The following is a 15,557-nucleotide window of genomic DNA, read 5'->3' as shown; positions in this document are numbered from 1 at the left end:
GATCGATCATCAGAGTGGGGGTGGTAATCCACAGCCCACCTGCATTGCTGCTCTGGTGATTGAGGCTCAATCTGCCGGAGCCCACTTGGTATACCGTTTATGAAAGTTAAGGGCTGTGAGCTCCAGACACCATTTAAGTAACTCAAGCAGCAAATGCTCTGGAAAGTCTGTGTTACGTAGATCGAGGGGTGCCATCCTTATAACTAAAGTGACACATGCTCTGAACATTGAGGGGGACCCCAGACTCACCAATATCGAAGTCTAATAATAGTGAATGCTGCTCTAATGGACAATGAAAGGAAAACACCCTAGGGGCTGCATATGGTTTCGACAGGCATTGACAGCAGCAATTTACTTTATGAAAAAAGCTGGAATTTATTGCTGCCATTGTGTTTCACATTTCGTAATCATAATCAACTGTATGTGATGAAACACTGCACTATGTGCAAATTCCATTATAACAAAATCACAGTTACAACAAATAGTTTTTCCATTTCCAAGAACTTCGTTCTAACAAAATTTGACCTGTATCTCTTTTCTGAGTATCACTTAATCGCGGACTCCTAACCTATTAATGTTCTTTGCTACCACCCAGGTACACTAAAAATGTTTTCGATGGGCTGGACATGCTGCTCTTCTCTATTCCAATCCTCAGGGATCTGAACATCCACCTAGATATACCTTCTCCTACAGATGTCCCTTCTCTTCTTTCACCATAACACAGCTCCACACCCAACTTACTTACAGAACTGGTAAACTTCTGGATCTTGCTCTCTCTTGGAACTGCATACCCACTAAAACTGCTGTCACTCCCCATCACACCACTTTTTGCATTCAGTTCTTTCTGTTCCTTCCCTCTATTACCATTCCTCCCAATGTGTCCTTCAGCCATTACCTCTACTCCCTCTCTCCCACCAGTTTCTTATCCCTAGTCTCCTCTGATTACATCCTCCTGACCATTTCTCCTCACTTGATACCAATGCTGCCATTGATATGCTATGGTCACCTATGTCCTCTTGCCTTGAAAATGTCTATGCTCTGTCCACTAGGCCGAAATGTGAAAGACTATCCTGCCCATGGCTTTCTGAAGCTCTATGCAGTCTACAGACAGAGCTAAAGACAGCTGAAAGGGAATGGAAGAGTTCAAAGGCCCTGGCTGACCTGGATAAGTATAGGTCTCTTCTTCCATCTGTTCTGATGTTATCAATGCTAAGGTAAGTTTTATTCAGAATAGGATTTATAACACTTCTGATACTCATTAGAGCATTTGAACAATCTAGTCAAGAATAGGCCATTCAGCCCAACAACACTCACTGTTCCTAGCCACTTAATTCTTCTAAAATAACATCAACACAGGTTCTGAAAGTCCCTAAAGTTCTGCTGTCTACCCCACTACCTGGTAGCTTATTCCCATGTATCTATGGTTTTCTCTGTAGAGAAAAACATCCTAATGTTTGTGCGAAATTTACCCATAGCAAGTTTCCAACTGTGCCCTTGTCTTCGAGAACTCATTTTGACATAACAGCCTCAATCCACTGTCCTAATTCCTCTTAATAATTTTAAACACTTCAATCATGTGTCCACTTCTTCTTTCCTTAACTCTTTTAGGGCGGATGTCGACTTTTGTCGACAGGAGGGGTTGAAGGCGAATGTCGACAAAAGTCGACATCCAGGGATAAAGGGCGACAATCAGCTGTTAATGGCGACAAATCTCACTGTCACGTCACAGGCATTCCCTCTGTGCTTGGAGGAATGCTAGACTCGTTGACTCGGCAAATAAACATTGCGTGTGCGTGAGTTGCGAAATGTAAACAAAGGCAAGATGGCACCGACATGTGAAAAGGCAGCGAAGCAAGTGCAGAAAAGAAAACACTCGGCAGACGTTGTTTTGCGCATTACCGCGGAGTCTGACTCTTGATTTTTCAGAATCGGACTTTATTGGCAGTGATCAGGAAATCGAGCAAGAGAGTTAGAAGCAGGCATCAGCTGATCAGACGCCAGCCGATGCCGCGCGAGCGGATCTGCTGCCAGTTGAGTGCCTTCGCGCAGCCGATGCATCTACGGCAAGGTTCGCGTGGGATAAATACACAGACATTGATCCGTTGAGAGCCGATATGGCTACCGGAGTTTACAAGACGGCATGGCTTGCTTTTGGACACGACAGATCACCAGCTGCTGTACTTCAGGCTGCTCTCTCCTGATGCTGCTTTTCAGTTACTGTCAGACGAGACAAACAGGTAGGCAGAGATTTTTTTTGAATCGCGGGCTGCGTTTGCATCGCATTCTCGTTATTCAAAGTGGAAACCCACAACGAAAGACGAGATGAAGCGCACTGTGGCATTACAAATAGAGATGGGACAGAACTGGTGATATAACTTCAGGGAGCATTGGTCCAAACGTGTTTTGTCCCCTGGTGGCTTAGGTACGTGCTGCTGCAAAGTTTTATTCACTTCTGTAATAAACAGAAGCAAATCCCATGGGGTGAGCCAGGCTATAATGCCATACATAAAGTTCATAAAGTTTCAGAAGATGAAAAGAGGTGACAATACGGTTTTCATGCAGGCAGAAAACTTGGTGGCAGTGGCATGGCACGATGGCAAATGGGTGACTTGTCTCTCTACAGTACACACTAACAATATATGTTACAAAATGCAGCAACAGACAATTGAAAAATAGGCATCAAAACAACACATAGAGAATTCAGGCTCATACAACATGCAAGACAGTAACATTTGTCAAAAGTAAATATTTTTTGTTGATTTGATATGTTAAACAATTGCTTTGTGTTCTTTTTTAAAAAATGTTAGTTTTTGGAAAAATATTCAGCCCTGGGAGAAAAGAAACAAAAAAAAAATTAGCCCTAAAAGAGTTAAATTGAAAATGTTCAACTATTTTAATCTCTCCTAATTCATATATTCTCTCCTAATTCAATAATTCATCCCATATAGACCTGAAAAGAGCCTAGTCACTCTTCTCTGGACTTTTTCTAGCGCTGCTAGGTCCTTTTTGTTGCCTTGAGACCAAAACTGTACACAGTACTCAAGGTACTAATCAGTGTGTCTGAGCAGTGTGTCTTAGCATTGTGTTGGAAAGATTGAATATAACCTAATTTGACTTCTCTCTCTATACATTGTGTTTGCCTTCTTAATGGCTTCTTAACACTGTTGGGAAGTTGATAGCATACAGTCCACTACAACTTGTGTATTCAAACCTAACATTTTTACTTCCTATGTGTAATCCTTTACATTTACTGACGTTAAATTACATCTGCCACAAATCTGCCCTAGCCTGCGTGCTGTCCATGTCCTTCTGTAACAATTTAACGGATTCTAAATTATCTGCCAATCCACCTATCTTAGTATCCTCTGCAAACTTAACCAGCTTGTAACTTACATTCCTATCCAATTAATTTAAATGTATTAAAAATAGCAGTGGCCCTAGCACTGACCCCTGTGGAACACCATTCTTAAAATCAGCCAATTCTGATAATGTTCCTCACACCATCACCCTCTGCTTCCTGCATCTGAGCCTATCCTTTTTATATAACAGAATAGCATTTGACACTTTCCAGTCCTTTGGAACCTCACCAGTGCACAGTAACTTCCTAAAAATGTGTGTCAAGGGATTATACAGGTACTGGTCATAAAATTAGAATATCATGACAAAGTTGATTTATTTCAGTAATTCCATTCAAAAAGTGAAACTTGTATATTAGATTCATTCATTACACACAGACTGATGTATTTCAAATGTTTATTTCTTTTACTTTTGATGATTATAACTGACAACTAATGAAAGTCCCAAATTCAGTATCTCGGAAAAATAGAATATTGTGAAAAGGTTCAATATTGAAGACACCTGGTGCCACACTCTAATCAGCTAATTAACTCAAAACACCTGCAAAAGCCTTTAAATGGTCTCTCAGTCTAGTTCTGTAGGCTACACAATCATGGGGAAGACTGCTGACTTGACAGTTGTCCAAAAGACGACCATTGACACCTTGCACAAGGAGGGCAAGACACAAAAGGTCATTGCTAAAGAGGCTGGCTGTTAACAGAGCTCTGTGTCCAAGCACATTAATAGAGAGGCGAAGGGAAGGACAAGATGTGGTAGAAAAAAGTGTACAAGCAATAGGGATAACTGCACCCTGGAGAGGATTGTGAAACAAAACCCATTCAAAAATGTGGGGGAGATTCACAAAGAGTGGACTGCAGCTGGAGTCAGTGCTTCAAGAACCACCACGCACAGACGTATGCAAGACATGGGTTTCAGCTGTCGCATTCCTTGTGTCAAGCCACTCTTGAACAAGAGACAGCAACAGAAGCGTCTTGCCTTTGGACTGCTGCTGAGTGGTCCAAAGTTATGTTCTCTGATGAAAGTAAATTTTGCATTTCCTTTGGAAATCAAGGTCCCAGAGTCTGGAGGAAGAGAGGAGAGGCACAGAATCCACGTTGCGTGAGGTCCAGTGTAAAGTTTCCACAGTCAGTGATGGTTTGGGGTGCCATGTCATCTGCTGGTGTTGGTCCATTGTGTTTTCTGAGGTCCAAGGTCAATGCAGCCGTCCACCAGGAAGTTTTAGAGCACTTCATGCTTCCTGCAGCTGATGAACTTTATGGAGATGCAGATTTCATTTTCCAACAGGACCTGGCACCTGCACACAGTGCCAAAGCTACCAGTACCTGGTTTAAGGACCATGGTATCCCTGTTCTTGATTGGTTAGCAAACTCGCCTGACCTTAACCCCATAGAAAATCTATGGGGTATTGTGAAAAGGAAGATGCAATACGCCAGACCCAACAATTCAGAAGAGCTGAAGGCCACTATCAGAGCAACATGGGCTCTCATAACACCTGAGCAGTGCCACAGACTGATCGACTCCATGCCACACCGCATTACTGCAGTAATCCAGGCCAAAGGAGCCCCAACTAAATATTGAGTGCTGTACATGCTCATACTTTTCATGTTCATACCTTTCAGTTGGCCAACATTTCTAAAAATCCTTTTCTTGCATTGGTCTTAATTGATATTCTAATTTTCCAAGATACCGAATTTGGGACTTTCATTTGTTTGATTTCAGCCTATTTAATCTGAGCAGTACTTCCCCCTCTACAATTTCCAGATCCTTCAGTACCTCCTTAGTAGTCCTGTTTACCACTGGGAGGTTATCCACTTCCTCACTTGACAAGATCCTCAAAAAAATGCAAGTTTAGAGCATCTGCTATTTCACTGTCTGTATCTTTTAATCTCCCTTTACTATTCCTGATGTACCTTAGCTCCTCCTTGACTGTTGAAGTACTGTATATTCTTGTCCTAAAATAAAAAATTTTTTAAAAAACCCAGAAACTGACTTGGATTATTTTGTGAATTTGAATTCAGTTTCACTCCTCTTTATTTGTCTAAGCGATCGCTGTCAATTTCCCACTTCATTGAGACGTGTAATTGTTATTTCTTTAAAATGTTTATGGTGGGCTGACTGCTTTTAAACCTTAACACTAGAATTCCTGAAGCCTATGAAAAGCCATGTAATCCTAGCCCAACTCAAATCCCTTTGCACCCCTCCATCAGTGTCTTTTGTTTTGTAAATGCATCAATCAGCACAAGCAGCAAGCAGCCTGCTATCACATTCCTAGCCTTAATGGAGCTCAACTTGGAGGCAAAAATACATCCCAGCTCATGCCAAGGCTCCTTATCTGTGTGTGGGGTGCCTGGAGTTGTATAGGGTAAATAATACAGTATATCGTTATTTGGAATACATGCATTTCATGTGTGTTCCATGTCTACAAAGATCTGGGTAAGTGTAGGATGAAAGGAAATGAGAGAAATGCATGAAATGCTTAATACATACCTAAAGCAGAAACTTTTTTCATGTTATACTAATAATGATGAGAAGTATATAATGTGTGAAGACTTTAGTCCAAATATCAAATAAACAACTGCTCTTTTATTTAATAATATAACCAAAGGGAAAAAAGCATTCAACTTACATGTGGCTGTCAATGAGTTAAAAACTCAAGCTCAAATGTCAATCGACAGGGAGTTTACACATATTCTTGGTGCTGAGGCAAGAACTGGTGACTTATAACACAAAGGTCCCAGGTTCGAGATAGGGCTCTCTGTGTTTTGAGTGGTAAGTTGCTATTATTTTTTCTACAATATAATAAAAACATACATTTGATTTAAGTCTGTAACACCCAGTGTAAATTTTGGCTACTTGTAAAAGTTAGCGCTTGTTTTTTTATTATTCAGTTTTATTCTTTCCACGACATTCATGTCATACAACGAACTTGCCTCTCCCTCTTTAAGCTGATTGCATTTATCTCCATTCTTTTCACAAGAGCAACGCTGTGGCTGATGTCTGCACAGAACTGTTTGTTGTAGTGGCAATCAAGGATACGATATCCCATGACCACTATCAGACTGGACAAAGGCAGGACATTAGCAACAGGCAGCTTCGTCGCAGCGCTTTCGCCTGGTAATAGACTGGTCTACACTACAAAGCAACTCTGCTTGGCACCGTAAGTAAAATGGGACTTCTACCTGCAGCTAAAGTCACTTCAGTATGCAAGCAATTTGCACACGCTAGAGAGAGACTGTGGGTTCGATCCCAGGATTTCCCCACATTTACTATTATAAACAGACTTGAGCTCTGTGAATTTTGCATCTAACTTCAGCTGCGTCAGTGGGGGATGCAATAGCAGACTGCTGGCTGCCTGTGCTGATTGACACATTTGAAAAATAAAAATGCTGATAAAGCGGAGCAAAGGAATTTAAGGTGGCATTACGACTTTTTTCGTAGGCTTCAGGGATTCTAGTGTTAAATTTCAGTACTTCTCGAACTACAAAACAAACAGTTCACTAGGAAGTCCAGTGAGATTAAATCTACAATAACACTGTGGTAAAACAAATTTGGAGTCCTAATGCTCTGGGCAGGTGTAGGAGCACACAGCATAAATGAGTGGCTCTTGGGTGAAGATGGGGGAATATTAGCGTAGCCCGCATACAATACAGATAATTTCTGCATTCAAGCACTGGTATTGCAATTAAGGCACCTGCGCCCATTTGGATAAAAAACAGCCTGAGCATGACAGATCAAGAAAGAATGAGAAAGGATGATCAGGAAAGAAAGTACAGGAAAAAAGGATGAAGAGAAAGAAATATGGAGGTTAAAGCAAAGGAATGAAAGAAAAACTGTGCAGACAGAATTGTGGCCGAGGTGATGCTGCTACAGAAAGGAAGCAGGAGATCGGGAAGTGGACCCAAAAGGAGCAAGCGGAAAGGCACTCACAGGCCCAGGTTGTTCCTACTGAGCACTTAAAAAAATAGGAGCGACCAAACGCTCCGAGTGGGCTTCACAACTTGCAGGTTTCTCACTGTACACTGTGGGATGATGACAGGAACACAAGACGGATTTAAAGGATTGACTGCATGTGCCAGTGGATGTCTGCTCTTGTTGAATAGACAGTCATGAGTAAGCAGAGAAAGCTTCAGTTTAAAAAAGGAAGCAGAGAGGATAAAGTGGGGTTTTAAAGGACAGATCCTGTGTTTTTAACCTGCACATTTTAACATACTGTATTTATCGAGATATTTATTGTGACATTTATCCTACACTATGAGCATTGTATTTATTATGGATTACTTATTTATTTTTTGGAAGATCTGAAACTGCACTGCATTTTTCTATGACAATAAAAAGCACTTTGCACAGATTTGTACCAACCTCTTTTTGCTTTATGTCCTCATTGCCCAGTCCATGACATCTATGACTATTGATGTTCCAATTTCAAGAGAAATGTGCCAGCTGCAGGCGATCTGCACATCATAGACACCAACAATAATAAAATTTATATTGTGTTTGTGTGTAAACTCCTCTGCCAGGCTGTTTTTCTTCTTTCTTTGTTGGAAAGTGAAAAGAGCTAACTAGAAAAAACACTGCTATAATGAAAATGGGCATATCCAGAAAACTAACGCTTTTCTCTTCTACAATGCATGTTTTTCTCTTCAAAAGACTCACATAATCCTTGGGTTCATTGAATTGATTAATAGTGCTTTCCTCCATTACGGTTTCTTTTTTGGTGTTTAAATTAGGAACTTCCACAAATGTTCACAGCTGGACTATTAACTGGCTCATCTAATAGGATTGGTACAGGCTGTACCTGAGTACAGGGACCTGAACATGAAGGAATTTCTCTGTAGTAAGAGGAATTTGACAAATTGAGAAAGTCTGCTCTTTCCCTTGTAACAAAGGTCCTTGGATAACAACATGTGGGACATGACTGTAAGTGTTACTTTTGTCCAGCTGCCAATCATAGACATACATTTGTGTCATCCTTCTATTTTTCTTGAACTCAAGTCTGGCTTTGTCAACATTTTCGTATGGCTAATGATAAAAATCATTTTAGTTTCACCTTATTTTAAAGTAAAGGCCAGGTATTCAAGGTAGAGATTTCATCTGAGTTTGTATGTATACCATTTGCATCAACCACAAGACCAAGATAATTCACTCAATATCTAAAAAAAAAAAAGACTGGCATTCACTAGGAGAAATTTTTAACTTAAAATCTTTGAGATGATTAAGCACTTTCACAAGTCTGGTTTCCTGTTCTTCAAGTGTATTAAAAAAAATTCTGTGACAACCTCTACTTTGCAATGTCCAGATTTAACATCCATAATGGAGAACAATTTAACACCACTAAGAGCATAAAACTCTCCGAAATATTGGGCAAAGCATTTGCATATTTGATAGTGCACGTTTGATTTCCTATAGCAGACAAAAAGTCAAATCTTTCCATCCACTGTCTTGACCACTTCTATGGGTGATGAAAAGGGATGAATTTCAGACTCCTGAATGATACCTGCATCTGTTGCTTTGATGGACGGTTTTAAGTCAATCTTTAAAGGGTGTACCATACTACAGTTTGATGTGGTTTTTCATGGCAGTGATATGGTTTATATGACAACTTTCTGGTGGAAAAGACCTCTGGAGTGGACTTAAGTTAATTTGTAATGCATTTTTCTCCACTCTTCAGAAATTGGCGAATCATTAGTGTTGAAAACTGGCTCATCTTCATGTATGTGATATACATTTTGTCAGGTTTGGTTTCTTGCATCAATGATATCATGGATCATATGTATCCGTGGAAAAAATGATTTGAAGCTTTAGCTCCTGAGTGTTCACAGAAGCTGTTACAAATTTAAAGAAAATTAACAGGTTTCCTGCTCAGTTGTCACTTTCTCACATTTTTTTTTTCTAAGTTCCTTATTTTTCTTTTAGGAAACATCTGGATTGGGATTGTTTAAACAGCATGCAGCAATGTGGTCATTTTCACCACACCTAAAACAAAGTCAGGTCCTTGGCCTTAAAAAACCAATAAACATTGCTCCAGTTATATGGTCATTACTAAAAAAAGTATGAATTTCTTCAATAAATACATAATAAAGCAGACACAGTAGACTTGTTTTTATCAAAAACAATATTGAAATTCACTAAGTAAGTTATTGTGCTCAAGATGTTCAGTTAATTGATTTTCAAATAACTTAGTAACTGAGGAAATAGAAATAGACCTACACTTTAAAACAAGGGGTAGGATTCTTTGTTAGAAATGGGAATAACCTAAGCAGTTTTCCAACAAGAAGGAAAAAAAAATATTCTTAAAAAGAAACATCAAAGTTAGCATTGCATTTTTAATGAATAAAATTAAATAATCATTAAAAATATTAAAAAAATGTTGGATCTTTGTAGCTTTGTGTTAATTTTTCTGTGTACAATACCTTCCGTTCTCATTTGGAGAGAGAACAACTTGTCCATCTCCTGTAATGTCAATGGTGCAGTGTTCATCTTGAATTCCCATGCCACAAAGTTGAATGTCCTGCGAGTCAGCTGACCCAACCAGGGTGTGTTCCTATTGTCAGCAAAAAGGGAAAAATATGTTGAAAGCAATTAAAAAAAGTTTAAATAAAAATGAAGAAAAAATGTAATATATTCTATATCATTGCCACTGAAAAATTGTGTTATCTGAGGTGTACCTACAGCGCCTATGACTGTTGTTGTCAACATTCCACTAAACCCCTACATTTGTAACAGAAGGAAACCCCAGAATCAGTAAAGATTTGCAAGGGCACAATCTACTTAAATAATGCGATTCAAAATTTGCAAATTTAGAGATTTGCACTGGGTGTGACGAGGATGGATAGGATTAGAAATTAGTACATTAGAGGGTTAGCTCAAGTTGGATGGTTGGGAGACAAAGTCAGAGCAAGATGCAGAGGACAGAAAGAAAGAAAGAAAGAAAGAAAGAAAGAAAGAAAGAAAGAAAGAAAGAAAGAAAGAAAGAAAGAAAGAAAGAAAGAAAGAAAGAAAGAAAGAAAGAAAGAAAGAAAGAAAGAAAGAAAGAAAGAAAGAAAGAAAGAAAGAAAGAAAGAAAGAAAGAAAGAAAGAAAGAAAGAAAGATAGATAGATAGATAGATAGATAGATAGATAGATAGATAGATAGATAGATAGATAGATAGATAGATAGATAGATAGATAGATAGATAGATAGATAGATAGATAGATAGATAGATAGATAGATAGATAGATAGATACTTTATTAATCCCAATGGGAATATGGAAGAAGATGATCCGCTGTGGCAACCCCTAATGGGAGCAGCTGAAAGAAGAAGAGGAGAAAAGGCAAAATGGCATAAGAAATCATTATCCACATACACATATACAGTATGTATGTATATATAGAATGACACAACAAGTATCTGTACACACTAAAGAACCTAGGTTAAAACATGAAACAGGAAAAGGAAGATACAAATAAGAATTATTACATTAAACAAGATTACAAGATAGCAGATACAGAAAGGTCAATTTGTATTGTGAACTTTGTGAACTCTGCGTAAAGGAACATAGATTAAAATTATAACGTAATTATGCACAAGGATAGGGAGAAATGTAACACATTAGAAGATAAAAAGAATCTTGACAAGAACAAGTCACTGAGGCCAACAAGCTTGCCAATCATTCTCACCTAACTTCTTCAAAATAACACTTGAGTTTAAAAGGTCTCCAAAGAACAACTATCTATCACAGTACTTGATAACTTATTTCATATGTTTTTGGTTCTCTGTGTGAAGAGAAGTATTCTAATGTTTGCACAAAATATATCATTAAACAGTTTCCATCTGTGCTCCCTGTGTTCTTGTTTAAGAATTTATTTTAAAGCAACACCTGGGATTCACTATACTAATTCACTTCATATCTATGAACTACTCAATCATGTCACCTCTTAATCTGTATTTGTTTAAACTTGAAAGTTTCAAAGACATCTATCTTTAATACAGCTCATACACTGCAGTCCTGGAATAAGCCTAGTAACTCTTCTCTGCACTTTCTTTAGTTCTGCTATACATTTTTAAAAGAGAGACTAAAACTGCAGACTAGTATGTTATATACCTTAAGGATAACCTTCCTTGTCTTGTAATCAACATACAGTATCCATATTACTAACCGAGAATGCTAAACCGGATGATGGACGCAGGCACATCCGGCAATGGGCCGTAGCTGCAAAAAGACGTACTGCGCAGGCGCAAAAAGAGTCCGCGAGAGTCGGCTGAGGAGCCGAGAAAGGCAGACAAAAGAGGGCGAGAGAGGCGGATGAGGGGCCGCGAGAGGCGGACAAGACCACAGAAAAAAGGAGTGAGCACAGGAAAAATGGAGAAATGAGGCGCAAAGAGCACCGAAAAAAGGAAAAGGCACATAAAAAAGTATTCAAACGCAAGTAAAGCACGAAACACATTGCACACGAAACTAGACCCAAAAAAAAAAAAAAAAAAAAAAAAAAGAGGCTCGCGCACAACAGCAAGGCACCCCCCCCCCTACAGGCACCGGACGGGACACACACCAAGAGGGGGATTCAACAAGCCCATGGAACACAAAAAAAAGAACACAAAACCACCCCACAGACCCTACAAGCAAGGGACGGGACACACACAAAGAGGGGGATTCAACAAGACACAGGAACACAAAAAGAAAGAAGACGCTCGCGCAACAACAATCCTCAACCCCCGCCCCCCCCCCCCCCCCCCCCCCCCCCCACACACACACATCCATAAGAAGTGACACCCAAAGCCACATATTCTAAAGTGAACATCAACACCTTCACACTAGACAGCATAGGTGTCAGCATTGGTGGATCTCCTTACAATAAAGCACTATTAACCGTTCAACTGCAGAAAAGGAAACATATTAACGGTGACTGCGATCCTCCTTATTACTTATCCATATTTCGCATGCTGAGAAAGAAACAAGTCATGAATACACGGTCACGGGTACAAAACGAAAAGGAAATGATAACAGGAACAAACACACGAACACGAAAAAAACAACAAAATAGACGGCTATGCAGCATAGGTGGATCTCATTACAATAAGGCACTATTAACCGTTCAACCGCAGAAAAGGCTCCATATTAACAGTGAGTGCAATACTCCTTATTACTTATCCATATTTCTAAAAGAAAAAATGTCTCGACTCCAAAAACGCAAAGCTCAACTAAAGCTTCTAACTAACGATGTACCTAAAAGTAAAAACTTTATGAACTGCATTAGATCCTACAATAGTTCATTTGCTTTTGCATATACCGGAGTAAATATCAGGCCACCAAAAGGCAATGGCCCATACTGCTTTCGCATATGTGCACAAATACTGCATCGCATTGGAACAGTGCACCCTGAAACAAATCAACAACGCAAATATGCACAAATCTACATCCTAGATCCACATTACGCAAACTATCAATCAAAGTGCTGCATCACAACAGGCACAGATTCAAAACGAAACACCTCCCGTCTCAGACATACGTTAATGGCAGCGAAGGCTACAACGGGCTTCTCACACAGCACAGGCAAATCGATTACAGCTCCAAAACAACACGTCCCAAATACTACACATGCAACAACGCGCCTCTCAAACTACACAAGGAAAACATACACCAGGAAAATTAATTCGGATTAATGAATGTCATTTGCAATCATTGTCATTCAGTTCACTTCCCTGAAGAAACAACTGGCAATACAAGTTATACATTTACACGTTGTTGTCAAAAGGGTCAAATTAGACTGCCTCCTTTACATTCATATACTGAATATCTACAAAAGCTTCTAACTAACGATGTACCTGAAAGTGAAATCTTTAACAACTGCATTAGATCCTACAAATCGGTATCCACTATGAACATTAACGGTGGCACTGCACGTGACATCCGTCTTGAAAAAATGTTGTTTATTGATGAATGTTCAATGGCATGAAGTCACTTACTCAACACCATTCATAAACTTCTACAAACATTTATGAATAATAATATTCCATTTGGAGGAAAGGTACTTTTATGAGGAGGAGATTTTAGACAGTGATTAGCTATTCTTCCAGATGCCATGCACTCAGTTATTGTTCAGTGCACCTTAAAATACGCAGACAATTGGCATTGCTTTCAAAAGATACAGTTAGTAAAAAAGATGCGATGTCCAGAACCAGATCATAACAATTGCTTATTACAACTGAGAGATGGTACACTCACCAATACAGATGGACTTCAGCCACATATTATTACAATTCCTCAAGCCTTTATCTGCGACGACTTAGTTACAGAGACATTTGGAACAGCAATCTCATTAGACCAAATGCCCCTTTTAACACAACGCACTATATTATGTCCAAAAAATATTAATGTGGAAAACATTAATACCCAAGTCATTCCATTACTTCCTGGAGAGACACAACTCTTTCTAAGCTCTGACAAATTTGACTCTGATCACAACAATAACCATCTTAAATGACCTTACAAGTTCTGAGCTGGAATTACCTTTTACACTTAAACGGCGTGTACAAAGAAATTTTCAAATAAACCTTTACACTGTGCCACACACTTTATTGTTTGCTTTCTATTTGCATCATCTACACCTTCACACTATTCTATATCTCATTCATACATCACGCTCTTTGTCATTCCCAACACCAGGGGTTGGCGAGCGAAGCGAGCAGGGGGCGGAGCCCCCTAGTATAATCTAATATCCTATTAGCCTACTTATTCACTTCTGTCCACTGTATGGATGTAAATAATTTAGAGTCTACTACAACCCCAGGGGCCTCATGTATAAACAGTGTGTATGCACAAAAATGTTGCATATGCCTATTTACATGCTCACTTGAAGATGTATAAAAACTAAACTTGGTGTAAAGGCACACACAGTTTCCAAGCAGGGTACCTCCTTGTTTACACACTTTTCTGCTCAGTTTTGCAAACTGGCAGCACCCAGTGTCAAAGCAGTGCTACTGTTTCTGTGCTCTGCTTTTCTTTTTTAGATTCACATTTATGACACGGGTTTTAACCCAGCCACAGGGGATGCACAAACCAGTGTGTTTCTTTGTGCCGGTCCCAAGCCCAGATAAATGGGGAGGGTTACATCAGGCAGGGCATCCGGTGTAAAATTTTGCCAAATCAATAAGCGGACAACAATACAAATTTCCATACCGGATCGGTTACAGAGTAAAACCAGAGCGCACATTAAGATCTCAAGATGCCGGTCTGCTAATGATTCCAAGGATTAATAAAATAATAGTGGGAGGTCGAGCGTTTAATTACAGGGCCCCTAAACTGTGGAATGGTCTGCCTGCTACTATAAGAGATATCCCTTCGGTCTCAGCTTTTAAATCCCGGCTGAAGACTCACTACTTCAGTTTAGCATATCCTGACTAGAGCCGCTGATTAACTGTAAAGACTGCATCTCTGTTGTTAGTCATTAGCACTAAAACATAAGTAACATGATAGTTATAATTGGATACTAACCCTCACCTATTCTGTTTCTCTTCTTGGCACTCAAATGTGGCACTTGGTGCCACGGCCCACCTGCCAAGTTGTTTTGCCTGCCAAAGGTAAAGTCATCCCTGATGGAGGATTGCAGGAATCATGGGAAAGAGGGGTCCTTTCATCGGATTGGCTGGCCCAGCACTGTTTCAGTCGTGAAATGGCCAAATGGGGGAGGCAGCTTGATGGATGAGGTCTCCAGGACTCTAAACAAATCCAAATCATATTATGTGATATCATCTACTGTTAAATTTTGCTCCGTACTTCTAAAGTTTTTATTTTACACTGTATTGAGGGTTTGTTCTGTTCTGTGTATTGTATTGTATTGTATCGACCCCCTTCTTTTTGACACCCACTGCATGCCCAACCTATCTGGAAAGGGGTATCTCTTTGAACTGCCTTTCCCAAAGTTTCTTCCATTTTTTCCCTACAAGGGTTTTTTTTTTGGGAGTTTTTCCTTGTCTTCTTAGAGAGTCAAGGCTGGGGGGCTGTCAAGAGGCAGGGCCTGTTAAAGCCCATTGCGGCACTTCTTGTGTGATTTTGGGCTATACAAAAATAAATTGCATTGTATTGTAATGGGGATTGTGGAAGAGAGGTGAAAAAGAGTACAGGCTGGGTGGAATGGGTAGAGAAGAGTGTCAGGAGTAATTTGTGAGAGACAGGTATCAACAAGAGTGAAAGGGATGGTCTACAGGACGGTAGTGACACCA

The 15,557-nt window shown here is 39.6% G+C and overlaps 1 protein-coding gene across 1 annotated transcript in view; it reads right to left on the bottom strand.

Annotated features, from left to right (window-relative positions):
• The window catches only part of LOC114649345 (kinesin-like protein KIF13B), a 664,407-nt gene that overhangs the window by 395,818 nt on the left and 253,032 nt on the right, over positions 1–15,557 (bottom strand). The window contains exon 14 of the mRNA XM_051924704.1: positions 9,768–9,898. Within this exon, the coding sequence (XP_051780664.1) occupies positions 9,768–9,898 (131 nt within the window). The remainder of the gene's footprint in view (positions 1–9,767; positions 9,899–15,557) is intronic.

Source organism: Erpetoichthys calabaricus, chromosome 3, assembly GCF_900747795.2.
Source record: "Erpetoichthys calabaricus chromosome 3, fErpCal1.3, whole genome shotgun sequence".
Lineage (NCBI taxonomy): Eukaryota > Metazoa > Chordata > Cladistia > Polypteriformes > Polypteridae > Erpetoichthys > Erpetoichthys calabaricus.
The sequence above is the reverse complement of the archived record's forward strand: the minus strand, read 5'-3'. Positions and strand labels throughout refer to the sequence as shown.